This window comes from Hyaena hyaena, unplaced genomic scaffold (assembly GCF_003009895.1).
Source record: "Hyaena hyaena isolate Hyena2069 unplaced genomic scaffold, ASM300989v1 scaffold_4, whole genome shotgun sequence".
Classification (NCBI taxonomy): Eukaryota; Metazoa; Chordata; class Mammalia; order Carnivora; family Hyaenidae; genus Hyaena; species Hyaena hyaena.
Window position 1 is genome coordinate 2,283,579 of NW_024080636.1, and position 27,587 is coordinate 2,311,165.

Below are 27,587 nucleotides of genomic sequence, written 5' to 3' on the forward strand. Positions count from 1 at the left end.
GCTGACTGGCTCGGTTAGTTAGGGACGATGGTGGAAAGCGGGAGGCGGAGGTGGGCGTGTCAACTCGACGAGAAATGTGCGCTCTGTGCGTGATGACGTAGAGGGCGTTGATTGGGAGCGAAAACTAGTGCCCGTGCGTGCGCGGTACCTCTCCTGCCCAAACTGAACTGTTCCTTGCACCTAAGGTGGGTGGTTTGAGAATGTTGTGTGCGTGCGTTGCTTTCCGGCCAGGGCTTACCTCGGCCTGCTTCGCTCACTCAGTCTTGCACGTCCTTCTAGCCTCACCGCGGAGCATGACGTGTGCGGACCTGGGGGTAGAAACAGTTTTTGATACCATTTCCCTCCTCCGTAGGGGGCGGCACCTGGCCTTTGAAGCCCTCCTACGTTTGAGACTCCGCTGGGCGTGGCTGGAGGAGGATTTGGGGGAGATTTTTGGGCGGGATGTGGACTAATGGGTCGCTTGAGAACGGAGTACCCTGGAGCAGGAATACCGTAGGTCCAGCTGGTGCCGGAGGCCAGGCGGGACCTCCGGGTTGGGCTGCCCCAGCACACCAATCGGAGGGCCACCCGGGGCCATCGCCAGCCCCGAAGAGGCCCTAAGGGATAGCTGAAGTGAAACTCCTGCTGGAATGATACCTATGACGATATACTAATGGATCTCCATCACTGAGAGATCCGGAGGCAGCAGGATCCGCATCCACATTCCTCAAGAATAATCTCTTTTTTTAAAAAAATATTTTTTATTTATTTTTAGGAGAGAGAGAGAGACAGCGTGAGCAGGGGAAGGTCAGAGAGAGAGGGAGACACAGACTCTGAAATAGGCTCTAGGTTCTGAGCTGGCTGTCAGCACAGAGCCCGACGCGAGGCTCGAACCCACAAACCGCGAGATCATGACCTAAGCGAAAGTCGGACGCTTAACCAAGCCACCCAGGCACCCCTCCTCAAGAATAATCTCAAGAATACTGAGAAACAAACAGAGGACTGATGGATGTGGGCGGGGAGGGGGGGGGGAGATGGGCATGGAGGAAGGCACTTCTGGGGATGAGCACTGGGTGTTATATGGAAACCAGCTTGACAATAAACTATTTGTAAAAAAAATAATAAAATAAAAAAATAAAAAGAATAATCTCAAGACTTTAGGACAGATCTCAAGCCTAGGACTCGATATTTTTTAGGTTTAAATTTGCATGTAACTGATCATAACTTTCTTTCACCTGGTGACCAGTAAACACTATGTCAGGTTGGGAGTCTTATTACAAAAACGAGGGCGATGAAGAAGAAGAACAAGAAGAAGGCCTTGAAGCAGGTGGTAAGTGATTTTAACCTGTGCTGTTCTGTGTGTAAGAAAGACTTTCCCCATTTCTCCTGTTTCATGGCTTACCCTTCTCTCCCTGGATAATCTCCAATGCTTTTCTCCCATTGAACTTTGCAGAGCTACCCTAGACTCTTATTCAGATCCTACTCTAGTCTATGGGACATTCCTAGCCTTGAACTTTTACTAGGTACTGGTAGATTGACATCTATTAGTTCCAGTAACTGACGCTGAACATTGGTATCCTTTGTCAACTTAGGTGACCCAGATAAGACCTTTCTTCACCCAGGAAAGTTGTTTTACTCATCGTAGGACCTCAGTATAAGAATGCCTTCACCCCATAGTAACTGCAGCAGCCAAAGAGAAGACATTAGCAACACAGTTTACAAGAGTCATTCTCTCGCCATAGCCTCCAGGTTTGGGAGTATATATTCAGACAAGACAGTAAGACAAAGGATAAAGGAAGAGAAATAAGGGGTACATGTAATCTACATACTGGTTAATTTAAGTCCCGGATAAGAAAATTTTATTTGTTTATTTTATTTTTAATTTTTAAAAAATTTTTTTAATGTTTATTTTTGAGAGAGAGACAGAGCATGAGTGGTGGAGGGACAGAGAGAGAGGGAGACACAGAATCTGAAGCAGGCTCCAGGCTCTGAGCTGTCAGCACAGAGCCTGAAGCAGGGCTCGAACTTACGAACTGTGAGATCATGACCTGAGCTGAAGTCAGATGCTTTACTGACTGAGCCATCCAGACGCCCCCCTGGATAAGAAAATTTTAAAGTGTTTTTACTAAAAGTGAGAAACAGGAGCACCTGGGTGACTCAGTTGGTTGAGCGTCTGACTTTGGATCAGGTCATGATCTCACCGTTGGTGAGTTTGAGCCCCATATCTGGCTTGCTGTTGTCAGTCCAGAGCCTGGAGTCTGCTTTGGATCCCCTGTTCCCCTCTGTCTCTCTGCCCCTCCCCCTGCTCACAGTCTCTCTCTCTCTCTCTCTCTCTCAAAAACAAACATTGGGGCACCTGGGTGGCTCAGTTGGTTAAGAGACTGGACTTCGGCTCAGGTCATGATCTCCCGGTTCATGGGTTCGGGCCCTGCGTCAGGCTCCTTGCTGACAGCTCAGAGCCTAGAGCCTGCTTTGGATTCTGTGTCTCCCTCTCTCTCTGTCCCTCCTCTGCTTGTGCTCTGTCTCTCAAAAATAAATGTTAAAAATAAAATTAAAAACAAAAGAAACAAACATTTAAAAAGTAAATAAAAGAGACAAACATAGGAAATATAGGACATAAGAGAGAAAATTTACCGTAATCTATATAATCTACTGCCCTAACACAGCCACTACCAGCATTTTGGCATTTTGCATTTTTCCTTCATAGATCTTTCATTCTTATATTTCCTAACTGTGTATGTCTTTTTTTTTTTTTTGTTTTATTTTGTTTTTTGGTATCTGATTTTTTTATAGTTAATCATAGTGAATATATTTTTCATTTTATTTTTTATTTTTAAATTTTAATTTTTTTTATTTTAAATTTTTTATTTTTGAAAGTTTTTTTTTTTTAAGTAATCTCTGCACTCTACTTGGGGCTCAAACTTACAACCTGGAGATCAAGAGTTGCATGCTCTACTGACTGAGCCAGCCAGGCACCTTATTTTTTTTAAACATATATACACAGAATCTTAAGCATATGTACACAATTTTGAGTTCTGTCTTTTCCATGTAACTGCATATGTGTTGTCTTTTTTTTTTTTTTTTAATAATTTTATTTATTTCTAGGAGAGAGAGACAGCATGAGCAGGGGAGAGTCAGAGAGAGAGGGAGATACAGACTCCGAAACAGGCTCCAGGCTTGAGCTGGCAGTCAGCACAGAGCCCGACGCGGGGCTCGAACCCACAAACCGCGAGATCATGACCTAAGCGAAAGTCGGACGCTTAACCGACTAAGCCACCCAGGCGCCCCAACATATGTGTTGTCTTTATAAGTCATTTTAAATGTACTATAATTCAGTCTGCCTCCTGTTGAACATTTTAGTTATTTATTTTTTTTTTTACAATTTTTTTAGTTTAGTTTGAGAGAGAGAGAGGGTGAGAGAGAGAGCAGGGGAGGTTCAAAGAGAGGGAGAAAGAGAAAACTCTAGGCAGGCTCTGCTTTGTCAGTGTGGAGCCTCATTCTGGGGCTTGAACCCACAAACTGTGAGATCATGACCTGAACTTGAACTTAAACCAAGAGCTGGATGCTCAACCAACTCAGCCACCCAGGTGCCCCCATTTCAGTTATTTTCAAGTAAAAAAAAAATTTTTTTAAGTTTATTTTTGTGAAAGAGAGAGACAGAGTATAAGTGGAGAGAGGGAGACAAAGAATCTGAAGTAGGCTCCAGGCTCTGAGCTGTCAGCTCAGAGCTAGACACAGGGCTTGAACCCACAAACTGTGAGATCGTAATTTGAGCCAAAGTCAGATATTCAACTGACTGAGCCACCCAGGCACCCCAACTTCTTTTTTCACCCAGTACTTTTATTTTAAAGATTCTCTTTTTTTCTTCTTTTTAATGTTTATTTTTGAGAGAAAGAGAGCACAAGCGGGGGAGTGGCAGAGAGGGAGACACAGAATCTGAAGCAGTTTCCAGGCTTGTAACTGTCAGTGAGAGCCCAACGCGGGCCTCAAACCCATGAACAGGGAGATCATGATCTGAGCCGAAGTCAAACACTTAACTGACTGAGCCACCCAGGCGCGCCAGTTATTTTTAATTTCTTACTTTAATAAACAACACTATGGAAAATTCTGCATATCTTTCATATCTTATGATTTAGGATTATTCATATCTTATGTTCTTTAGATTGCTAAGAAGTAGAATTCACTGGGTCAAGGTAGAATTTATGTTTAGGGGTCTCGACTCATAATTATGTTGTTTTACAAATAAGCAATTACATTTATTAGAAAGCAGCAGTGTCGGGGCGCCTGGGTGGCTTAGTCGGTTAAGCGTCCGACTTTCGCTTAGGTCATGATCTCGCAGTTCGTGGGTTCGAGCCCCGCGTCGGGCTCTGTGCTGACTGCCAGCTCAGAGCCTGGAGCCTGTTTCAGTCTGTGACTCCCTCTCTCTCTGACCCTCCCCTGCTCATGTTGTCTCTCTCTCTCTCTCCTAGAAATAAATAAAACATTAAAAAAAAAAATTAAAAAAAAAAAAGAAAGCAGTGTCAAAAAGGGAGACAATCAGATATTTATGTGTTTTTATTTAAAAAAAAAAAACCCTTAACATGCCAGAAAAGGGACAAAGAAAACTTGAATCTGATGAAGCCTCTAGGTCCTCAGTAGAAAAGACAGAGGACTGTGTCAGTCTACACCGAAAGAATCCAGTCAGCAAAATCCAGAAGGTGGAAAACTGTACATAACACAACATTCTGGTTCTTCAGCAATTAAGTTATAAGACACAAAAGACGGAAAGGGTATCTATAGATTAGGAGTCTTAAAAAACATTTTTTCCCCCAAGTCAAAACTAGCGTTTAGGAATGTTCATTTGAGGGCGCCTGGGTGGCTCAGTCAGTTAAGTATGACTTTGGCTCAGGTCATGATCTCATGGTTCATGGGTTTGAGCCCCTCATTGGGCCCTGTGCTCACAATTGGGCTCTGTGCTCACAGCTCTGAGCCTGGAACCTGTTGTAGACTGTATTTCCCTCTCTCTCCCTGTCCTTCCTCCCTCCCTGCCTCAAAAATAAACAAACACTAACAACAACAAAAAAATTTAGAAAGGAATGTTCACTTGGATGATAAAACTCTAAAGAAAATAAGGAAATGATTATTAAAAGTCAGGATAGTGGCTACTCTTGGGAAGAGAGTGGGCATTATAATGGGCTTTTTTCTATTTTATATGAATAATAAACATCATAATTATGAACACAAGGGCGAACATTTTCTCCTCTGTTTTTTCCCACATAGGAGAATATACATACTCAGGAAGAGATAGTTTGATTTTTTTGGTTGATGGTTCTAAGGCCATGTTTGAATCTCAGGATGAAGTTGAACTGACTCCTTTTGACATGAGCATCCAGGTAAGACTACCTTTTATTTAATTTAAAAAAAGAAAAAGTATTAACACCACTTAAAAAATTGTGGACTCTGAAAAATTTGTTGATGAATGCTCTGTGTCTCCCTCTGTCTCTGCTCTTCCCCGGCTCATGCTCTGTCTCTCTCCTTCAAAAATAAACAAACACTATAATGGAGAGAATAATAGTACCTACCACATCAAGTGGTTGTGAGGGTTAAATATTTTTGGTTTTTAAATTGATTTGATTTTTAAATTACATAACATAAAACTAAACAGTTTATTTTTATTATTTTTTAATGTTTATTTTGAGAGAGAGTGAGCACACACACAAGTGAAGGTAGGAACAGAGAGAGACAGAGAGAGAGAGAGAGAGAGAGAATCCTAAGAGAGAGAGAGAGAGAGAGAGAGAGAGAGAATCCTAAGCAGGCTCTGCACTGTCTGCATGGAGCCTGACACTGGGCTCGAACCCACAAATGCGAGATTATGACCCGAGCTGAAACCAAGAGTCGGATGCTTACCCGACTGAGCCACCCAGGCGCCCCTAAAATTAACCTTTTTAAAGTATACAATTGAGAAGTATTTAGTCATTCATAGTGCTGTGTATCCACCACCTCTGTCTCATTTCTGAACATTTTGAACAGATAAACAAAATGTTTGTACATACAGTGGAATATTACTCAGGCATAAGGAAGGAACTATTAAAAAAATTTTTTTTAATGTTTTATTTATTTCTGAGAGAGAGAGAGACAGTGTGAGCAGGGGAGGGTCAGAAAGAGAGGGAGATACAGAATCTTAAACAGGCTCCAGGCTCTGAGCTAACTGTCAGCACAGAGCCCGACACGGGGCTCGAACCCACAAACCTGAGATCATGACCTGAGCCAAAGTCAAATGCTTAACCAACTGAGCCACCCAGACACCCCAGGAAGGAACTATTGATACCACAAGGTGATTGAACCTAGATGACATTATATTAAGTGAAAGAAGCCAGATAAAAAGTGACATGTTGTATGATTACATTTATATGAAATAAAGAATCCATATTCCATGAAGAATGTAGGTTGGCAGTTACCAGGGATGGTGGTGGGGACAGAGGAATGGGGAGCAACTGCTTAATGGTAAGAATGGGGTTTTGCATTGTGATGAAAATGTTTTGGAACTAGATAGCAATGATAGATGTACATCGTTGTGAATACTAAATACCACTGAATTGTTCACTTTAAAGTAGTTAATTTGGAGGGCCGTCTGGGTGGCTCAGTCGGTTAAGTGTCCCGACTTTGGCTCAGGTCATAACCTTGTGGTCTGCAAGTTTGAGCTCTGCATCGGGCTCTGTGCTGACAGCTCAGAGCCTGGAATCTGCTTCAGATTCTGTCTCCCCCTCTCTCTCTCTGCCCCTCCCCTGCTCCCGCGCCTGCTCTCTCTCTCTCTCTCTCTCAAAATAAGTAAAGAAACTTAAAAAAAAAAAAAGAATTAAACAAAGATTACCATTTCTTTATACAGAAGAATTATGAAGACTGATCGTATATCTTATGTTTTTAGAGTTTGAAACCAAACAGAAGCTTCTCATGTTCTAATTTGTATACAGGCAGTTCTTGTTGGCAAATCAGAATATCTTGTATCTAGAAAAAAAATAAGAACAGTCTTTAACTTTAAAGCAGTGTTTTTCAGAATCTCACACAAGGCTTGTGAGCACAGATCGCAGAGCCTTACCCCAGAATCAGAATTTCTGAATCAGAATTTCTAATTCTGTAAGAGTCTAGTGCTGGGACCAAGAATTTGCATTTCCAGCTGTTCTCAGGTGGTACTGCTGTTACTCGCTTGGAGATGACTCTTCGAGGAGCACTGCTTTAACAACGCTGTTGGACTCAGGGACCTCTCTGAGGATGTGATGACAGCTGTGTACCCTCTCTCCAGGAAGATACAGTCACAGTTCTGCATGTAATTCCAAAGGGTTTTTAGAAACCTTGATGCCTAGGTGACGTGCTGCTGACAGTGCAGAGCCTGCTTGGGATTCTCTCTCTGCCCCTCTGCTGCTCTCTCTCTGTCTCTCTGTCTCTCTCTTAAAAATAAATAAATAAAAACTTAAAAAAAAATTGGAAACCTTAATGCCTAAAGATCCCTTTCTTTCTGTGTCCCCCTCAAAAATAAACATTAAGGGCCGCCTGGGTGGCTTAGTCGGTTAAGCGTCCAACTTCAGCTCAGGTCATGATCTCGCGGTTCGTGGGTTCAAGCCCCGCATCGGACTCTTGACGGCTAGCTCAGAGCCTGGAGCCTGCTTCTGATTCTGTATCTCCCTCTCTCTCTCTCTCTCTCTCTCTCTTACCCTCCCCTGCTCATGCTGTCTCTCTCTCTCTCTCAGAAATAAATAAAAACATTTAAAAAAAATTTTTTTAATAAATAAATAAACATTAAAAAAAGAACCCAGAAGGAAATGTAGTATTATATAGCAAAAAAGTGAGACATTCACAGATGAGTATAATGCATGTAACAAGCAATGAAAAAACATTTTCTCAATTTTTTTTTTTAATTCTTAGAACCTAAAAGAAGCCCTCACCAAATTTTTGTAAATGTTTATAGGGTACTCAATGTAGATTAAAAGTTGTGGGGATGAGGGGCACTTGGGTGGCTCAGTTGCTTAAGCATCTGACTCTTGATCTCAGCACAGGTCTTGATCTCAGGGTCATGAGTTCAAGCCCTGTGTTGGGCTCCATACCGGGCGTGAAGCCTCCTTAAAAAAAAAAAAAAGAAGAAAGAAAAACAAAAACACAACAGTTACGGGGATGAGAAGTACAACATAGGCAATACAGTTACTGGTATGGTAATAGCATTATATGGTAACAGGTGGTAGCTCCACTTGTGGTGAGCAAAACGTAATGTATAGACGCCATGTGACTATGTTGTACACCTGAACTACTGTAATGTGTGTCAACATACTTCACTAATGAAAAAAAAAAGAATACATTAAAATATTTATAGAAATACCGACTTGCTATGCGGATGATTGTCAGTGAATAGACATAGTTTAAGTTCTGCATTTAGGGAGAGAATTACTGGTGAGGAAGTCTGGGTAGAGTCTCCAGCCAGTCGTGGGGGCAGGTTGGGGGGTGCTGCTCTTGGTTGCTTTAGTTCTCAGACTTAATGTCGGTACCTCCCAGAACTAATTAGGTCACAGGACTGACCAGCTGTTAACGAGACACTGATTTACTCCATGCTGACCTTAGTTTTTTTTTTAATTTTTTTTATTTTTAAGATTTTAGTTTTAAGTAATCTCTACACCCAACGTGGGGCCCAAACCTACAGCCCTGAGATCAAGGGTTGTATGCTCTACCGATTGAGCCAGCCCGGTGCCCTGCTGTTGACCTTAGTTTCAATGGGTAGATAGAACTTTCCTGGAATACTGATGTCTTTAACTGTGTAATGAAGCAAATTTGATTCTAAAAGATGCTGTTAGGAAAAAAAAATGCTGTTAGTAGTTATGGACTTATTGTTGGGTCACGTCTACTTATTGTTAGTTTAAACCTTTTATATATGTAAATTCTGTTTCTTGGTATCAGGCTACTTGAGGGAGGTCAAGTGGCCTGTTCAGACTCAGTCAATTAAGTAAATAACAGCAGTGGGACTCTAATCCAGATTTTCTGATTCCAGTACTAGGCTGTTTTTCTCCCTTATAACATAATTTTCTCCCTGAGTATATATGTGTTTTTAATCCTCTGATTTCTTATGGCAAGAACCGCTTATATTTCTGTTATATACTTAACATCCTCTGCCTTCTGTTATAGTGTAACATGTATGCCTCTCCCTCTCACTGATTCATGAGAGAGAGAGACAGCGTGAGCAGAGGAGGGTCAGAGAGAGAGGGAGGTACAGAATCTGAAATAGGCTCCAGGATCTGAGCTAGCTGTCAGCACAGAGCCCGACGCGGGGCTCGAACCCACAAACCGTGAGATTATGACCTGAGCTGAAGTTGGACGCTTAACCGACTGAGCCACCCAGGTGCCCCAGGTATGGGTCATTCCTTAATCTAAAGCCATGTAAAATTCAGCAAATATATCGATCACTTACTGTGTGCCAGGCACTTATGGAGCTTAATTTTAGTGGTAAGTAGTTAACTATTAATCGGATTTTATTTTGATTTTTGTCAGTGTATCCAGAATGTATATACCAATAAGATCATAAGCAGTAATCAAGATCTCTTGGCGGTGGTGTTCTATGGTACTGAGAAGGATAAAAATTCAGTGAATTTCAAAAATATTTACGTCTTACAGGAGTTGGATAATCCAGGTCAGTAGTAGTCTAAGATCAGCTTTTCTTTTATACTGGAAGGTCACTACCCTGAACAAAGAGGGGTGTGGAGAAGGAGGTAGATGACATCTTGAATACAAGTGTGCTTTCCTGCACAAGGAATTCTTCCTGGGTTGAGGACTTTATGGGTTACACACCTCTGGGGTGAGCACGGGACCCTAGGCTCTTCTTTTAGCCTTATAAATGCGGCACTGACACTATCCTGATTTTTCTGCCCATTTGACTTCTTGTCTCTGATCAGGTGCTAAGCGAGTGCTTGAGCTTGACCAGTTTAAGGGGGAGCAGGGGAAAAAACGTTTCCAAGATCTAATTGGCCATGGATCTGACTACTCGCTAAGTGAAGTGCTGTGGGTCTGTGCCAACCTCTTTAGCGATGTCCAGGTCAAGATGAGCCATAAGAGGGTCATGCTGTTCACCAATGAAGACGACCCCCACCGCAATGACAGTGCCAAAGCCAGCCGCGCCAGGACCAAAGCCGCAGATCTCCGTGACACAGGTTGGCATTTCCCCTTGTTATTTCTTTATAGCTGATGTCAAACATTGGCTTTTCACCATCCAGAGTGAAATAAAAGAATAAGAATGATGTTATACAGGTGTAACATTCCTACTGAAAATAACCAGGCCATTAGCTTTCTTTCTTTTTTTTTTTTTTTTAAGTTTATTTATTTATTTTGAGAGAAACAGAAAAAGCTCAAGTGGGAGAGGGGCGGAGAGAGAGAGAATCCCAAGTAGGCTCTGCAGTGCGGTGTTCGAACTCAGGAAACCATGAGATCATGACCTGAGCCGAAACCAAGAGTCTGATGCCTAACTGACTGAGCCACCCAGGCTCCCCGAGGCCTTTGGCTTTCTGAGGGGCTCCACTAGAGCAAGCTTTTCTTAACTTTTCATGCTACCGCATGTGGCAGTGGTTTGAATCAGTCGTCATTATAGTAGCTGATTCCCTTGGTGATTCTGTAAGTCCTGAAAATGCTAATAATCCCACTAGTTCTTTGCATATTTGAGCTCAACTGAAAAAAACTCTCACTTGCTGAAAACTGTCTGCTTCCCCCTCACTTTTGGCCGTCCTTGCCCCAGGTATCTTCCTGGACTTGATGCACCTGAAGAAACATGGGGGCTTTGACATATCATTGTTCTACCGAGATATCATCAGCATCGCGGATGATGAGGACCTAGGGGTTCACTTTGAGGAGTCGAGCAAGCTGGAAGACCTATTGAGGAAGGTTCGAGCCAAGGAGACCAAGAAGCGCGTGCTCTGCAGGTATGCTCTGAACCTGGGCCAGCTGCCCACACATACCCTACTTAGTCTTAAACACTGCATTGCCTTGACCTCCCTGGATACTTACCTCCGGGCTGTGCCTCCCTGTCTTCCTCTAAAACACTCACTTTATTTCAGGATAGCACAAACTGTTTGCTTCTCTTTCTTTGGGAAGAGCTGGTATGCTAATTTTCCAGAATAACACAGCTCTCTGCTTCCTTGGGGTAAACAGTTGTGGCCTAACTCTCTCCTCAGTTGCACATACTAGTATATCATCTGCTTTCTTCTCTGTAAATTGTGGATAACAGCAATACCTGATACAGAGCAAAAACTTAGTGCTAGTTATTTTCTCTGTTGTTGAGTTATTCTGATTTTTTTTTTTTAAGTCTTTTAATGTTTATTTTTGAGAGAGAGAGAGAGAGACAGAGATGGAGTGTTAGCAGGGGAGGGGAAGACAGAGAGAGACAGAATTGGAAGCAGGATCTAAGCTCTGAGCTGTTAGCACAGAGCCCCACGTGGGGCTTGAACCCACGAGCTGTGATATCATGATCTGACCCAAAGTTGGATGCTTGACCAACTGAGCCACCCAGGTGCCCCACATTACTCTAATTTCTTATAAACCTGAGACCAAAAGGAACTAGATTGTTAGATTAGCTTCTTTTTTTTTTTTCTTTTCATGTTTATTTATTTGAGAGAGAGAGAGAGAGCATTAATGGGAGGGATAGAGAGAGAGGAGAGAGAGAATCCCAAGCAGGCTCTTCGCTGTCAGTGCAGAGCCTGTCATGGGGCCCAAACCTGAGATCATGATCTGAGCTGAAATCCAGAGTTGGATGGTTAACCGGCAGAGCCACTTAAGCACCCTAGATTATCTTAGAGACCTTTGACATTAGAATCCTAAGGGCTCCCCTATGTTATTTTTTATTTTATTTTTAAAAAATTTTAAATGTCTTTATTTTATGTTGAGAGACAGAGACAGAGAACAAGCAGGGGAGGGGCAGAGAGAGAGGGAGACACAGAATCCGAAGCAGGCTCCAGGCTCTGAGCTGACAGCACAGAGCCCGATGTGGGGCTTGAACCCACGGACTATGAGATTATGACCTGAGCTGAAGTTGGACGCTTAACCAACTGAGCCACCCAGGTGCCCCACCCTATGTTATTTTTTAAAGGGTCACATCCAGCTTTCGTTTTAGACTAGTTTCTACAACATATATGTTTCTACAACATTCTCCATATTTCCCTTGTCCAGGTGTGACATAAACCATATGTTCTACTGTAACTTTATTTTAACTCATTTATGACCCTTTCAAGATTGAAAGGTAATGTAGTGTATAAATGTGAAAATTTAAGATTGGTAGGGAGACTAATGGACTTGCTATTTTTGGTTAGAAATAGAACCAAGGTTACTTGAAGCTTGGGGCCAGGGTGGACCACATTGACCAGTGCTTTTCCTCAGGATACTAAAATTTAGAGGACACAACAGTTGTTTTTTGTTTTGTTTTTTTTTTAAGTGTATTTATTTATTTTGAGAGAGAGCATGAGTGGGGGATGGACAGAGACAGGGAGAGAGAGAATCCCAAGTAGGCTCCACCCTGTCAGTGCAGAGCCCGGGAGAGAGAGAATCCCAAGTAGGCTCCACCCTGTCAGTGCAGAGCCCGACATGGTCCTCAAACCCACAAACCATTAGTTCATGACCTGAGCCGAAATCAAGAATCGGACACTTAACCCACTGAGCCACCCACGTGCCCCAGGATACAACAGTTTTTAAAAATTACTTTTGAAGATTGTGCTTTTCTTTGTTTTTTGTTTTTTAAGTTTATTTATCTTTGAGAGGGAGAGAGAGTGCATGCGGGACAGAGAGAGGGAGACAGAGAATCCCAAGCAGGCTATAAACTGTCCATGCACAGTCGGACAAGGGTCTCGAACCCATGAACTCTGAGATCATGGCCTGATCATTGTCACCTCTCTCTCAACAGCCTTTAGACAGTGGAGTTTAACACCTAATAAGCCAGAATAAGCTTAAAGTAGGAAACCACCAAGTGGTTGGTGTTGGTAGGAATGCCCATCTGTGGGCCACGTGATGCATTACCAAATCGATCTGAGAGCATATTAGGTGCTTGCTCCAGGAACCAAAATTCTAGTCAGGGCCCTGCCCGAAACCATTGTTTTTTCCACCACGCACACCAGTATGGCTTTGAATTCGCTATAAATTGTTTAAACCCGTTCTCATCGTTAAGTACTTACTGTTAAACATTCCACAGTGGTGAAGATTGGGTTATTAATTTGAGACTTTTCTTCTTTTCTGATCAAAGTGTTTAAAGCTATAAATTTCTTCCGGGGCACTATTTTAGCTGCATCCTATACCTTTTGAAATGTTGTATTTTTCACTTTTCAACTCAAAATAATTTTAAATTTCCCCTATCATTTCTTCTCTGACCATCTGGATTATTTAGAAGTGTGTTGTTTAATTTCCAAGTTTTGAAGTTTTCTCTGATTACTTTCTGTTGTGGATCTCTAACTTAGTTCCTTTTTGGTTAAAGAACATACTTTGTATGATTTTAGTCTTTTTAGATGTATTGATAGCTCTCATTTTTATGGCTTGCATATGGTCTGTCCTAGAATGTTCCATGTGTGCTTGGAAAGAACATGTAACATAGGTTATTTTTGTGTTGTTGTTTTTTTTTTTTTTTTATGTTTTATTTATTTCTAGGAGAGAGAGAGAGAGAGACAGCGTGAGCAGGGGAGGGTCAGAGTGAGAGGGAGTCACAGACTGAAACAGGCTCCAGGCTCCAAGCTGGCAGTCAGCATAGAGCCCGACGCGGGGCTCGAACCCACGAACCGCGAGATCATGACCTAAGCGAAAGTTGGACGCTTAACCGACTAAGCCACCCAGGCGCCCCTGTGTTGTTTTTTTAAAATTATATTGTCAATATCATATTATAAATATTTTGCACATTTCATTGTTAATAAAGTATTTTTTAAAGTTTATTTTGAGAGAAAGCATGGGCGGGGAGGGGAAGAGAGAGAGGGAGAGAGAGAATCCCAAGCAGACTCTGTATTGTCAGCGTAGAGCCCGATGCGGGGCTTGAACTCACGAACTGTGAGATCATGACCCAAACTGAAGTTGGTCACTTAACCGACTGAGCCACCCAGGCGGCCCTTTGCACATTTCATTATTCTAAACACATTTTCAAGAAGTCTGATGGCTGCATAAGAAGTTGGTATAAATACTCTGGAGCTGTATGTCCTAATGGGAAAGTCCATGGGCTCTGAATTGGACATACCTGAGTTTGAACACCAGTTTTTATTATTGTCTGTCCTCGGGGAAGTTAGATAACCTCTCTCTGAGCCTCATTGTTTTCATCTCTAAAAGGGACAGTAATAGGTTTTTGGGTGGTTAACAACAGATACTGACTCTTGACTGATTTCAGATGTTATAACACAGGCCTGAGCAGGGTGAGTAGTATAGGAACCGGGGTGGCACCAGCAATGCAGAGAGCAAGAACGAATGACCGTGTCCTCACGGTAGCACTCTCACAAAGCATCTCTGGCAACCTTGTCCTTCCTTGGTTACCGCTTATGACTTAGACTCTAAGGGTAACAGGTCTGACAGCTTCAGGCTAGGCCAAATATGCCCACCACTTGGCCAGAGGATGGTATGGCACCTTGATTAACATTCCCCCAAAACTGCAGTGGGGGAAGGAAGGGTGGTTCCCAAAGAAATATTGGGGTTTCATTGTTAAAAGGGGGAGGGGACACTAGACACCAGCAGAAACAACAGATCATATAATACAGGGTTATTATGATTGAATGAGCAAATAGCTATAAAGTGATGGATACAGGGCTGGGCTCAATAAAAATAATCCTTATTTTTATTACAGTGCATTCTTTACCATTATTTTAAGGAGTTAATATATTCTGAAATGAATTTTTGTGGCACGACCCTGAGATGGTGTTAGCAAACTCCATTGCAGTGTTAAAATGTATTCTGTTTATTTTCTAAGAATTTGGATTATTGGAGAGAATAAGTCAAGGCTTGGGTCCCCTAAACGATTTAGCTAGGAAAGTATAATCTTTCAGTCCCATGTTTGTTTATTTTTTAATTTTTATCTCCTCCAGTCTGAAGCTTAAGCTCAGCAAAGACACAGCGCTCACTGTGGGCATTTATAATCTGGTCCAGAAGGCGTTCAGGCCTCCTCCGGTGAGGCTTTATCGGGAAACCAATGAACCAGTGAAAACCAAGACTCGGACATTTAATGTAAACACAGGCAGTTTGCTTCTGCCTAGTGACACCAAGAGGTCTCAGGTAGGCCTGCCTTCTTATTGAATTTTCTCCCATTGAAGGGTCAATAGATCATTTTTTGAAAGAGACTTTATTTTTTAATTTATTTTTTATAATTTTTAATGTTTATTTTTGAGAGACAGAGAACAAGCGGGTGGGGGTAGAGAGAAAGAGGGAGACACAGAATCGGAAGCAGGCTGCAGGCTTCAGGCTCCGAGCTGTCAGCACAGAGCCCGATGCGGGGCTTGAACTCACGAACTGTGAGATCATGACCTTAGCTGAAGTCTTAACAAACTGAGTTCAACAAACTGAGCCCACCCAGTCACCCCTAGAGATTTTATTTTTAAGTAATCTCTATACCCAACATAGAGCTTAAATTTACAACCCCAAGATTAAGAGTCCACCAGCTGAGCCAGCCAGGCACTCTGGCATCTAGATCATTAATACCTTGAGAGTTAGAAAGTTAGAGCCAATGTTTGAAAGAGATGTCAGCCCCTGACCACTCTGTATTCTGCTCTATCAGTTAGATTCCTTGCTTGGATACAGTAGCAGAAAATGCCTTAGAGTTAACTAGTGAGATGAATGAGGCAAAGTATGTGAGGTGTGAACTGTACTTTTTTTAGGGAGAGGTGTCCCCCCCAACCAAATTTTTCCTGTGCTTTGAAATGATACACGTATGCCTTTCTTAATCTGAAGGACAGACTATGAATGCAGAACATTGTCTTTCCTCATTCTCTCACCTTTGTGCAATCTGTGGAATGATTTGATATCTAAAATTAAAATCAAATGAGTCATCCTTTTTAATTATACAAAACGTGGGAGAGAATCTGAGATTTTTTTTTTTTTTGCATAAGGTCAGGACCAACCAAGGATCAACTAAGTAACTAAAATGTTATTTTCAAAATGTTTATTTAGGGGCGCCTGGGGGGCTCAGTCAGTTAAGCGTCTGACTTCGGCTCAGGTCATGATCTCATGGTTCGTGGGTTTGAGCCCTGTGTCGGGCTCTGTGCTGACAGCTAGCTCAGAGCCTGGAGCCTGTCTTCGGATTCTGTGACTCCCTCTCTCTCTGACCCTCCCCTGCTCATGCTGTCTCTATCAATCTCTCAAAAATAAAATAGAATAGAATAAAATAAAATAAAATAAATAAAATAACTGTTTATTTATTTATTTTGAGAGATGGAACAAGAGAGCAGGGGAGGGGGAGAGAGAGTCCAAAGCTGGCTCTATGCAGTCAGCTCAGAGTCCGATGCGGGGCTCGAACCCACGAACCATGGGATCATGACCTGAGCTGCAGTCAAGGGTCAGATACTTAATTGACAGAGCCACCCAGGTGCCCCTAAAATATTATTTTGATTCAACCCATGAGATATTTTTTGGAGCACAAATCTCAAGCTGGAGTGTTTTTCCCTACCTTTTGACAGAGAAGACAAGAAATTTCCCCTTCCGTTTTGGAAGTAACTAGTTTTATAGGTTGGTTTTTTCATAGGCAGTAACTCTTTTGGTCATGGAGTTTCTTTCTTGATCCAGTGTGCTTGTGAAAAAACTTCGTGTTCATTAAATTCAAGTTTGACTCTTGTTAAGTCCTGTTACGAACTGTATATCCAGGACCACGTTGCAGACACTAGAGTTTAGAAGTGATACTATGTGTGTTTGTGTGTCTGTCTGTCTCCCACACTGAGATCTAGCACAGTACCTGAAATAGGTCCTCCTGATAAATAGGCATGGTTCAAGTTTACTTTGTGGGTCAGGGACGATGCTGAGAGTATATGTTAACTGAGGGAAGGAATAAATGCTTGAAGGGCATGGCCTTCACCAGAGAGATGGTGGTTTGTTTATTTATTTTAGAGAGACAGACAGAGTGTGAGCGGGGGAGGGGCAGAGAGAGAAGGAGACACAGAATCCGAAGCAGGCAGCAGGCTCTGAGCAAGAGCTCAGCACAAGAGCCTGATGCGGAGTTCAAACCCACCAACCGTGAGATCATGACCTGAGCCGAAGTTGGCCACTTAACCGACTGAGCCACCTAGGCGCCCCTATTTTTTTTTTTTTATTAAAAAAATATTTTCTTATTGTTTACTTATTTTAGAGAGAGAGAGATTGAGAGAGTGCAAGTGGGGAAGGGGCAGAGAGAGAAGGAGACACAGAATCCGAACCACGCTCCAGGCTTCTGAGATGTTAGCACAGAGCCCGACACAGGGCTCAAACCCATGAACAGTGAGATCATGACCTGAGCCGAAGTTGGACACTTAACCAACGGAGCCACGCAGGCGCCCCAGAAAGATGGTGGTTTAGGGGCGCCTGGGTGGCTTAGTCGGTTGAGCGTCCGACTTTCGCTTAGGTCGTGATCTCACAATTCGTGGGTTCGAGCCCCGCGTCGGGCTCTGTGCTGACTGCCAGCTCAGAGCCTGGAGCCTGTTTCGGTCTGTGACTCCCTCTCTCTCTGACCCTCCCCTGCTCACGCTGTCTCTCTCTCTGTCTCCTAGAAATAAATAAAACATTAAAAAAAAAAAAATGTTAAAAAAGAAAGATGGTGGTTTAAAGCCCAGTTCCGTTGCATAACCCGGAGCAAGTCACCAGCCATCGAGCTCATTTCACTCATCCATAAAACAGTTTTTAACATCTGTTGCTGAGGATTGGCACAGAAGATAGATTGTACGACAAACATAAAGTGCCTGGCAGGCACCCAGTGAATGTTAATTCCCTATGGTAGGAGGAAGCTGCGCCTGGAGAAGAAAGTGTACTTTAACATGCTAGTGTCATGTGGCAACGACTGCATCTCCATGTAGCCTCTTTATGTGTCCCTCGTGTTCCCCTTCCTTTAGATCTATGGGAATCGTCAGATTGTGCTAGAGAAAGAGGAAACAGAAGAGCTGAAACGGTTTGATGAGCCAGGTTTGATTCTCATCGGTTTCAAGCCCTTGATAATGCTGAAGAAGCACCATTACCTGAGGCCCTCCCTGTTTGTGTACCCTGAGGAGTCCCTGGTAAATGGTATGTGGCGTCCGTGGGTCAGGGGTAAATGAATAACAGAAGGCAGTTTACTGAGCGAGCCGCCTGGAGACTGGATAGGATGGCTTTAGGGGGTGTTTTTTTTTTTTTTTAATCCTTAATGTTTTATTTATTTCTGAGAGAGAGGGAGAGACAGAGACAGTGCGAGCAGGGGAGGGTCAGAGAGAGGGAGACACAGAATCTGAAACAGACTTCAGGGTCTGAGCTGTCAGCACAGAGCTCAATGAGGGGCTCGAACCCACGAACTGTGAGATCATGACCTGGGCCGAAGTAGGACGCTTAATTGACTGAGCCACCCAGGTGCCCCTAGGGGGTGTTTTAAAAGTGTTTCATGATCAGGTAAGTTTTGGAAATTTGGGACTAAGCAAAGTTAAAGAGATTTCTTTAGGACCTATAACACACTGCTGTGCATTGTGAGTATCTGGGGTGGGAGGGGGGATATAGAATTCACATTTTTAAAGCTTGCTTCCTATGGAATTCTGTCTTTGAGGCATCAGTCAGAGACTTAACAAAGAGGAAAAACCAGTTTCTTACCTATTGTCGGCAGTTAAAGATGAGACAAAGTAGGTGGTTGCGTTTGTGCTGTCCAGACCTATATTTCTCCGTGCTGTAGCTAATGAACCCCCTGGATTTGACCTGATTGCCTTTCATTAATAACTGGGATTTATATCATCAGCCTAAATATAGTAAAAGTGAACTAGTGTTAATAATTCACACTCCTAAATGGGGTTATTTGAGGCATCTAATCCCTTTCTCTTCCTTTTCGTGCCTTTGCTGCTCATCAGCTCTGGGCTCTCACACCTTCCCTGTTGAAGTATCACGAGCCCATGTAAGAAAATGGGAGAGAATTTGTAGGTTCTAACGCGAGCTAAGAGGGGAAAAAAGGAGGCACTTTGAGTATGCAGATCCCTGGGATGTTTGTTTTCCAGGGAGCTCAGCTCTGTTCAGTGCTCTGCTCACCAAGTGTCTGGAGAAGGAGGTCATGGCAGTGTGCAGATACACCCCCCATCGGAACACCCCTCCTTATTTTGTGGCCTTGTTGCCACAGGAGGAGGAGCTGGATGACCAGAAAATTCAGGTGACTCCCCCAGGTAAGTGGAAGAGATACTTCAGTGCTACTGAACTTTGCTCCGACTTTGGAATCACTCCTAGGATCCCAACTCAGACCTGCTGAACCAAAGTGTCTAGGAATGGGGCCCAGGGGATGTGTATTTTCAGAGTTGCACAGACGCCAAGATGCAGAGCCAGGTAGAGCTGCCAAATGTGGTTGTGCAGTGCGCAGCATGTACACCTGTACAAGGCAGCTCTGCAGTCCCAGTTGAGAATTGGCTGCATAGGGACTGTTAGCAGGTTGCTGTCAAAGTTGATGGCCCAGTGCTGATATCTTTCTTTACTAAAAGCCATTCTTTGGCACCCTTGCAGTGTTTAATGTTTGGTTTATCTTCTGCACACACTAAGGCAGTGAGGTATAGTAGAAAGACCATGGGTTTTGAAGTCCTACTTGGCTAGATCTTACTCTTTTCTTTTTAATGAAGTTTTTTTTATTTTTTAAATGTTTTATTTATTTCTAGGAGAGAGAGAGAGAGAGACAGCATGAGCAGGGGAGGGTCAGAGAGAGAGGGAGTCACAGACTCCGAAACAGGCTCCAGGCTCCGAGCTGGCAGTCAGCATAGAGCCCGACGCGGGGCTCGAACCCACAAACCGCGAGATCATGACCTAAGCGAAAGTCGGACGCTCAACCGACTAAGCCACCCAGGCGCCCCATCTAGATCTTACTCTTATGTGTGGGCAAGTTTCCTTTCTTTTGTTTCAGGCCCATCTCTGCCACACATTACCTGGCTAACTTGGGCAAATAACCTTTCTATTTATATTCCATACTTGTAAAGATGAGAATTCTGGAACACCTTTCTCTTCAGGTTGTTTCACATTTGAAATAAGTTAATAAATGTACAAATGCCTAGCCTGAAGTTCCCAGGAGATGGTAGACTTCTTTTTTATCCATGCTAATAAAAATGAACTTTATGGGGGCGCCTGGGTGGCTTAGTCGGTTAAGCATCTGACTCATGATTTCAGCTCAGGTCATGATCACACAGCAGTGAGACTGAGCCCCTCGCTGGGCTGCGTGCTGACCACTCAAAGCCTGTTTGGGATTCTCTCTGCCTCTCCCCTGCTTGTTCTCTCAACAATAAATGAATGAACATTTAAAAAAAAAAAAAAACAAAAAACAAGGAGAAATCCCAACTCTTTAAAAAACATGAACCTTGTAAAGTAACTGTTTGAATATGTTATATCTCTAACCCCTGTTCTTCAAAATGCTGAGGAATAGCTTTTGTATGTCAGTTCGGAAGCTCTGGTCTCAGCTCCAAGCTCCTCCTGCGATGTTCCATGCCGCTGAGGCCGAGACTCTCCGAACTCAGGCTCCTCCTTTGCCGGCTGGCCCCCGGGGAGACTCCGTCACTGGTGCTCCAGGGAGGCTGCAGGGCAGAGGAGAGCGGAGGCACTTCTCCTTCCTCTTGCTCAGTGCCGTGGGCGTTGCTAGCAAGGGCCCCTCACCTGGCAGCAGAGGTCGGTTCCAGGCTAGATTTTGCAGCCTTTTAGAACATGACAGAAAATTGGAACACGATCAGCCTGACAACCCTTCCTCTTTCCTTTGAGTGTGTGGAAGGGGTTGGGGAACAGAAGGGAGAGGCTGAGGCTCAGAGGAGGGCCTGATGGAGCTGGGTCTCAGCAGTCCTGGGAGGGGGCCCTGTGTGGCTGGCTCTGGGTGTATCCAGAAAGCTGGAGGCTGGGACCAGCTGCTACTGGCCCAGAGCCCTGGCCTGGCCAGTGGCGGCAGGAACGGGAAGGCATGGGAAGGGGCGCTCCCGCCTCCCTCTCTGCGCCGAGGCTGCTAACGGGAATCAGCTGATAAAGGAGACATGGGGCTGGGATCACAGCTGCATAGAAGGGTGAGTTTGAAGTTGAGAGACAAATGACGACTCCACAGCTGAAACCGTTTGTTGAGTCAAATCTCAGGAAACTAATCCCCTTTCTTCAGGTTTCCAGCTTGTCTTCTTACCCTATGCCGACGACAAACGGAAGGTGCCCTTTACTGAAAAAGTCATGGCTAACTCAGAGCAGATAGACAAGATGAAGGCCATTGTTCAGAAGCTGCGTTTTAATTATAGGTGAGTCGTGGATTGTCTCAGGCTTTCTTCTGGAACAGTCTCCTGGGGTGAGAGGATTATTTTACTCCCAGGCTCCTCCTGAACACGGGAAGAAGGAGTATTCAGGCTCTTTCTCTCCCCATCTCCCACCACCTCTCCTTCGTCTTTTTTTTTTTTCTTTTTGTACTTCCATGACCCTACCTTCTCCATTTCTCTCTCTGCCCACGGCTTCCAGTGACAGACAGTAGGGCAGGGACTGTTAGCTTTTAAGTCCGCTTTTAGGGGTGCCTGGGTGGCTCAGTCCGTTAAGCATCTGACTTCGCCTGAGGTCATGGTCTTGCAGTTTGTGGGTTCGAGCCCCGCGTCGGGCTGTGTGCTGACAGCTCAGAGCCTGGAGCCTGCTTCAGATTCTGTGTCTCCCTCTCTCTGCCCATCCCCCGCTCATGCTCTGTCTCTCTCTGTCTCAAAAATAAAGTGTAAAAATTTTTTGTTTTTTAAATCAGCTTTTGGATTCCAGTAAATTGAAACTTAGAGAAAAGTTGATTCAAGAGACAAGAGTCCTAGCTATTGTATCTGGGCTCTTTTCCTCAGCTGACCCTGGGCCTGTGATATCTCAGTCAGATTTATTTAATTTTATTTAATTAAAAATTTTTTTTTAATGTTTAAATGTATTTATGATACTGTTTCACTAGAAGCGACGCCTTTGAGAACCCGGTGCTGCAGCAGCACTTCAGGAACCTGGAGGCCCTGGCTTTGGATTTGATGGAGCCCGAACAGGCAGTGGATTTGACATGTAAGAAGCCAGTGACCAAGCTCTTTCCGTGGGAGGTTTTTGTAACAGTTTCCCTCTGGACTGGAAATATGGATGCATTTCCCAGCATCCTCCAGAGACTCAGCCTTGTTTTTTCAGCAGTCTCGGAGAGATTTTCCAGACCAGCATAGATGGCCTTAGAACAGATTTGGCTCATTTGGCCGTGAGAAGAGGAGGGAGTGCCAGGCTTCTGAGACCTGCGTTGAACCAGGCCCCCTCATGACTACATGTGGTAAAAGTAAAAAAAAAAAATAATAGTAACATTTATTGAGCGCCTACTGTGTGCCAGGCACTGTGTGTCCTAGCTGTGGACTCATCTAATTCTTCTAACTATGAGGCAGGCACTGTTGTCCTTATTTGATAGAGGAGGTCGCAATTTGCCAAGGCCCTAAGTAGTGAGGGTGGATCTAGGTTTAGAATCTGGTATGTCTGGCCCAGAACCGTCGCTCTGCACCCCTGTGTTTCCTGTCTGTCCATCAGACTGTATGCCCTGCCTGAGAAGATCCTCGTGACCCAGCATTGGGGAGATTTGCCTGGCCTCCTCGGTTGAGCCCTGAGCTCGCTACCAGTCCCTTTCTTGATTATGGTTCTCTTACGTGTTTTGTAAGAAGACACACACGGTTTGATGATACAGGTAAGTATCAGCTGGGAAACAGAGGTGATTTAATGAAGGCTCTTGACGGAGGTTGAGAAGATCAGAACAATTAGTGTGGCCTGCTTAGCTTCCCAGTTATTATTCTTAATTAGTTTTAACTGTTTAATGTTTATTTTTGAGAGAGACAGAGTGTGAGCAGGGGAGGGGCAGAGAGAGAGGGAGACACAGAATCCCTAGGAGGCTGCAGGCTCTGAGCCGTCAGCACAGAGCCCGACGCGGGGTTTGAATCCACGAACTGTGAGATCATGACCTGAGCTGAGGTCGGACGCTTAACCGATGGAGCCCCCTACCTCCCAGCTATTAATGATCTCTCTTTACTAGACAGAACAGCCCCAGCACTAGATGTATAAAAGCTATTGTACCTGTATTACGGTGGTCACTGTTAGCTGGATCTGGCCGAAGAGGAACCTTGGAATTAAGCAGCCAATCTTTTTTTTTTTTTAAGTGAACTTATTTTTCAGAAAGAGAAAGAGCATGAGTGGGGGAGGGGGATAGAGAGGGAGAGACAGAAGCCCAAGTAGGCTCTGTGCCACCAGCGCAGAGCCTGACGTGAGGCTTGATCCTACAAACCGTGAGACCATGACCTGAGCCAAAGTCAAGAGTCAGACGCTCAACCGACTGAGCCACCCAGGTGCCCCCAAGCAGCCATCTTTCTTGATGGCCTTCACATAAATCAGGGAGGACGTTGCCTGGTCTGCAGCAGTGTGGTGAAGGACACAGGCTTTGGAAACAACTGATACAGATTTGAATCCCAGCTCTGCCACTTACTAACTTGAGTAGCTCTGGAATCTTATGTCCTCTACCTGAAACTCCGTTTCATTATACGTAAAATGGGGACAGTGATACTGTTCTTATAAGTATTGACACCGTCTCGGTCCTGAAGCTCAGGAAGTGCTCAGAACACGGTTGTTCCCCTTTATTCCACAGCATTCTCTCTCTTCCTCGCCAGGGCCTTGGCCTCATACATTCTGGCTCCTGTCCTGTAATTTTACTGCAAGCTGTGTTTGCTCTTCCTGCCTCTATTTTCAAAACAGTTTGGGGGCGCCTGGGTGGCTTAGTCGGTTAAGCATCTGACTTTCGCTTAGGTCATGATCTCGCGGTTCGTGGGTTCGAGCCCCGCATCGGGCTCTGTGCTGACTGCCAGCTCAGAGCCTGGAGCCTGTTTCGGAGTCTGTATCTCCCTCTCTCTCTGACCCTCCCCTGCTCACACTGTCTCTCTTTCTCCTAGAAATAAATAAAAATATTAAAAAAAAAAAAACAGTTTGGGCTGCTCTGATGTTTCCAAAACTCCAGGGGCCCAGGCTTCTGGCCTCAGCCTGCTGTCTCCCTCGTGTCAGTGACCCCCAAGCCTGTGTCTCCAGCCGTACCCCTTGTCTTGGGCTGTGGCCGGAGCTGCTGCTGCCTGGTGGCAGCGGCGCAGGCCCCGGGTGTCCCGCCGCTCAGACACCTGACGCCTTTGCATCCTGTTCTTTTACGTTCTTCGCTCGTTTCCAAGCCGGTGTATATCTGCTTCCCTCTGACACGCGATACGGTTTCCTTTGAATAAATAACCTCCCAAAGACTCTGAGCTGTTTCTCGCTTTCTCTGTGTGGCTTTGTGACCCCACCCTGCCTTGGTTTTCTTCCTGGGCCGACAGTGCCCCAGGACGCCTTTGCTGGACCTGCTTCCCTTGTTTTCCTCCTCTAAACACGGGAGCGAGTGCACGAGGCGATTCGCTTCTCCCTCCTCAGGCGACACCAGTGGTCCCAAGTGTGCTTCCTGCACCAGCGGCACCCGTGTCTCCTGGAGACTTGTCAGAAATGCCCATTTTCAACCCTTTCCCAAGCTGACTGAATCTGAAACTCAGGTTGTTTTACAACAAGCCTTCCAGGTTATTCTGAGGCCTGCTCTTTCCTCTAGCATGCTGCTTCTCCGCTCTGGCTGTGCAGCAGAATCACCCCGGGGGGGGGGGGCGCTTCAAAAAATCTGGCGGTTTAGGCCTCACCCCCAGACCACTTAAATCGGAATCCCTGGGGCTGGGGTTTGGGCATCAGAATTTTTTAAAAGTCTTAGCTGGTTTCCAGGTTGAGAACCAAAGCTTTCGCAGAGACCCCTGTAGTCTGGAACATGGGGCTTCTGTCTCGGCAGGAGCCCAGTTTGGCTTGACATTGTGCCGTCTTCTGGGCACACCAGGGGGCAGGAGCTCCCCTTTGTACTTTGGAAACGTGGCCACGTGAGGAGATGAGGAGACACTCGTCTCTTCGTGCCTGTCCTTGATGTGACACAGCTCAGGTCTCAAGCTCTAGAAACTACATAATGGTTAGGTAACAAAAAAGAAAACAAGTACGATCTTTCCCCCAAAGATCATCTTTTTCCGTTGTATCGGTCCCGGGAATGCGCCTGCCATCCCTCCACACACAGCTCCGGATGATCTTTCCAAATAGGATCATGTTGTCCCCTTGCTCGTAGCCCTTTAGAGTTTCCCCACTGTTCTCAGGACAGAGTCTAAGACCGGAGCAGGTGTTCAAGGCTTCCATGACCTTGCCGTTATCACCTTCCCAGCCTCCTCGCTGACATTCTACCTTCAAGCTGTATGTTCCCTGCTGTTTCTTAGTCCTGTGCCTTCTGCTTGGGACAGTCCCCGCCTGAGGAAGAGCACTCAGCTTTCCAGACTTGGCTGCAGAAAGTCTTTCCTGACCCCTGCTGTGTTCCGTGTGCCTGGTTCAGTCCCTTCCTTCACGGCACTGCCATCTACTGTATTTATGTTCTTACTGCCTCCTTACCCTGACTTACCCTGTAATCCCACCGGGGACGCAGACTCTTGCTTGCAACTCCAGAATCTAGCCCTGTTCTCACCTCTGTCACTTGCAGCTGTGTGACCTTGAACATGTCATCTAATCTCTCTGCTTTCCTCTATAAAACAAGGAAACAAATTTACCTACCCTAGAGGTCGTTAGAGGAGTAGATAAATAAGGTTAAAGCAACGAGAAGGGTGCCTGGCTGTAGTAAGTGCTCATTAAATGCTATTGATAGAAGGTACTCGGTTAATACTGGGAAGACTTTGTCAAATGAGTTCTTGACAAGGTTAGTTGCCTCCTCCTGGACCCTTTCCTGACTTCCCCCAACCCTTGCAGTTAGGTGCTTTCTCTTCGGGTCCCTGTAGACTTGGAACTGGATGGGAAGCCAGGGCCTGTGACTCATCTGGCCATTCTTCATGTGTTTTGATTTTTCTAGTGCCCAAAATTAAAGCAATAGACAAGAGACTCGGCCCCCTGGTGGATGAGTTTAAGGAGCTTGTCTACCCACCTGATTATAATCCTGAAGAAAAAGTTTCCAAGAGGAAACAAGGTGAGGAAATGGGCTATTTTTTTTTTAAGTTCATTTATTTTTGAAAGCAGAAGAGAAGAGAGAGAGGGTGCGAGCGGGGGAGGGGCAGAGAGAGGAGGAATGAGGATCTGAAGAGGGTTCCCTGCTGACAGCAGAGAGCCTGATGCAGGGCTTGAACTCATGAACTGTGAGATCATGACTTGAGCTGATGTCGAACACTTAGCTGACTGAGCCACCTAGGCAACCCAGGAGCTGTTTTTTTATTTAAAAAATTTTAATGTTTATTTTTGAGAGAGGGAACATTAGTAGGAGAGGGGCAGAGAGAGAAGGAGACGGAGAATCTGCGCTATCAGCGCAAAGCCTGATGTGGGGCTCAAACTCACAGCCCCACAAGGAAATGGAGCTGTGAGAGGCTAGGTTGGGTGGCCATGGAGCCTTCTCTCTTTTCCATCAGAAGTGACTCCTTTAGGAGCACCCGGGTGGCTCGGTCAGTTAGGCATCCAACTCTTGATTTTGGCTCAGGTCATGATCTCAGTTCGTGAGACAGAACCCTGTGTCGGGCTCGGTGCTGACAGCGTGAAGCCTGCTTGGGGTCGTCTCTCTCTCACTGTCTCTCTGCCCCTCCCCTGCTCTCATGAACATGTGTGCATGCTCTCAAAATAAATAAAAAACAAAACAAAAAAGAACTGCCCTGTGTGAACTGCCACCCTAGCGCTTCACACCTGTGCACATGTTAGTGATTTACTTGTTTATCCCACTCAGTCTGCACTTGCCTATCATCTAGTGTGGTGCCTTAGTACTGTGCACGGTGCTCTGTAAATGCCTTTTGAAGGAAGGGAGGAAGGAGTGACTTCCCCAGAGTGAGCACCAATTTTGGGCAGACTGATGGCACTTACACTACTCTGAACTTCCTTCTAGGTGGGATACGGTGTTGACTTTATGCTTAAATGAAGCTGCCCTATCAAAATACTCTCCCGTGGGGTTCTAGGTGGGCCTCCCAGCTTATGGGAAATGGTTGGCCTGCGGCCCAGGTTGTAGAAGGGCCACTGTTTGTTAGCACTTCCAATCACTCCCTCCTGACCTTTTCCCCCAGATGATAAAGGTTCTGAAAGCAAGAGACCCAAGGTGGAGTTATCTGAAGAGGAGCTGAAGGCCCATGTCAGCAAGGGCACGCTGGGTAAGCTCACTGTGCCCATGCTGAAGGAAGCGTGCCGGGTGTATGGGCTGAAGGGCGGGTTGAAGAAGCAGGAGCTGATGGACACGCTCGCTAAGCACTTCCAGAAGAACTGACCAGAGACCAAACAGCTATAGCCACCCTTCTGCATGAGAGCCGGGCTTCCTGGTCTCAGTAAGTTAAAACCTGTTTCTCCTGGGCCAGGAAGAGTCTGTCTGATAGCCAAGAACTTTACTTTTATGAGACTTTCTGTTGCCATGGAGACAGCATAGCCTCCCACTTTGCTGTGCTTTACTGTCTGAATAAAGA

At 44.9% G+C, this 27,587-nt stretch overlaps 1 protein-coding gene across 2 annotated transcripts; it reads left to right on the forward strand.

Annotated features, from left to right (window-relative positions):
- The first annotated feature begins 86 nt into the window (after positions 1 to 86).
- Positions 87 to 27,587, forward strand: XRCC6 (X-ray repair cross complementing 6). Of its 2 annotated transcripts, XM_039236496.1 has the most exons (13): positions 87 to 185; positions 1,226 to 1,309; positions 5,239 to 5,351; positions 9,487 to 9,625; positions 9,888 to 10,142; positions 10,721 to 10,904; positions 15,018 to 15,204; positions 18,000 to 18,168; positions 19,116 to 19,277; positions 21,224 to 21,353; positions 22,025 to 22,125; positions 26,012 to 26,125; positions 27,198 to 27,587. In XM_039236496.1, the coding sequence occupies exons 2-13, from the start codon at positions 1,234 to 1,236 to the stop codon at positions 27,392 to 27,394; spliced, it is 1,827 nt and encodes a 608-aa protein (XP_039092427.1). In that variant the 5' UTR covers positions 87 to 185; positions 1,226 to 1,233; the 3' UTR covers positions 27,395 to 27,587. The 2 variants fall into 2 exon arrangements, with proteins under 2 accessions (XP_039092427.1, XP_039092435.1); XM_039236504.1 differs by lacking the exons at positions 87 to 185; positions 1,226 to 1,309 and adding an exon at positions 1,636 to 1,789.

Excerpts from the sequence above, each read along its gene's own strand:
- XRCC6 (XM_039236496.1), top strand. The coding sequence starts at position 1,234 with ATGTCAGGTTGGGAGTCTTATTACAAAAACGAGGGCGATGAAGAAGAA. Across the intron at positions 18,169-19,115 it reads TGAGGAGTCCCTGGTAAATG|GGAGCTCAGCTCTGTTCAGT; the intron begins GTATGTGGCGTC and ends TTTGTTTTCCAG. Across the intron at positions 21,354-22,024 it reads AAGCTGCGTTTTAATTATAG|AAGCGACGCCTTTGAGAACC; the intron begins GTGAGTCGTGGA and ends CTGTTTCACTAG.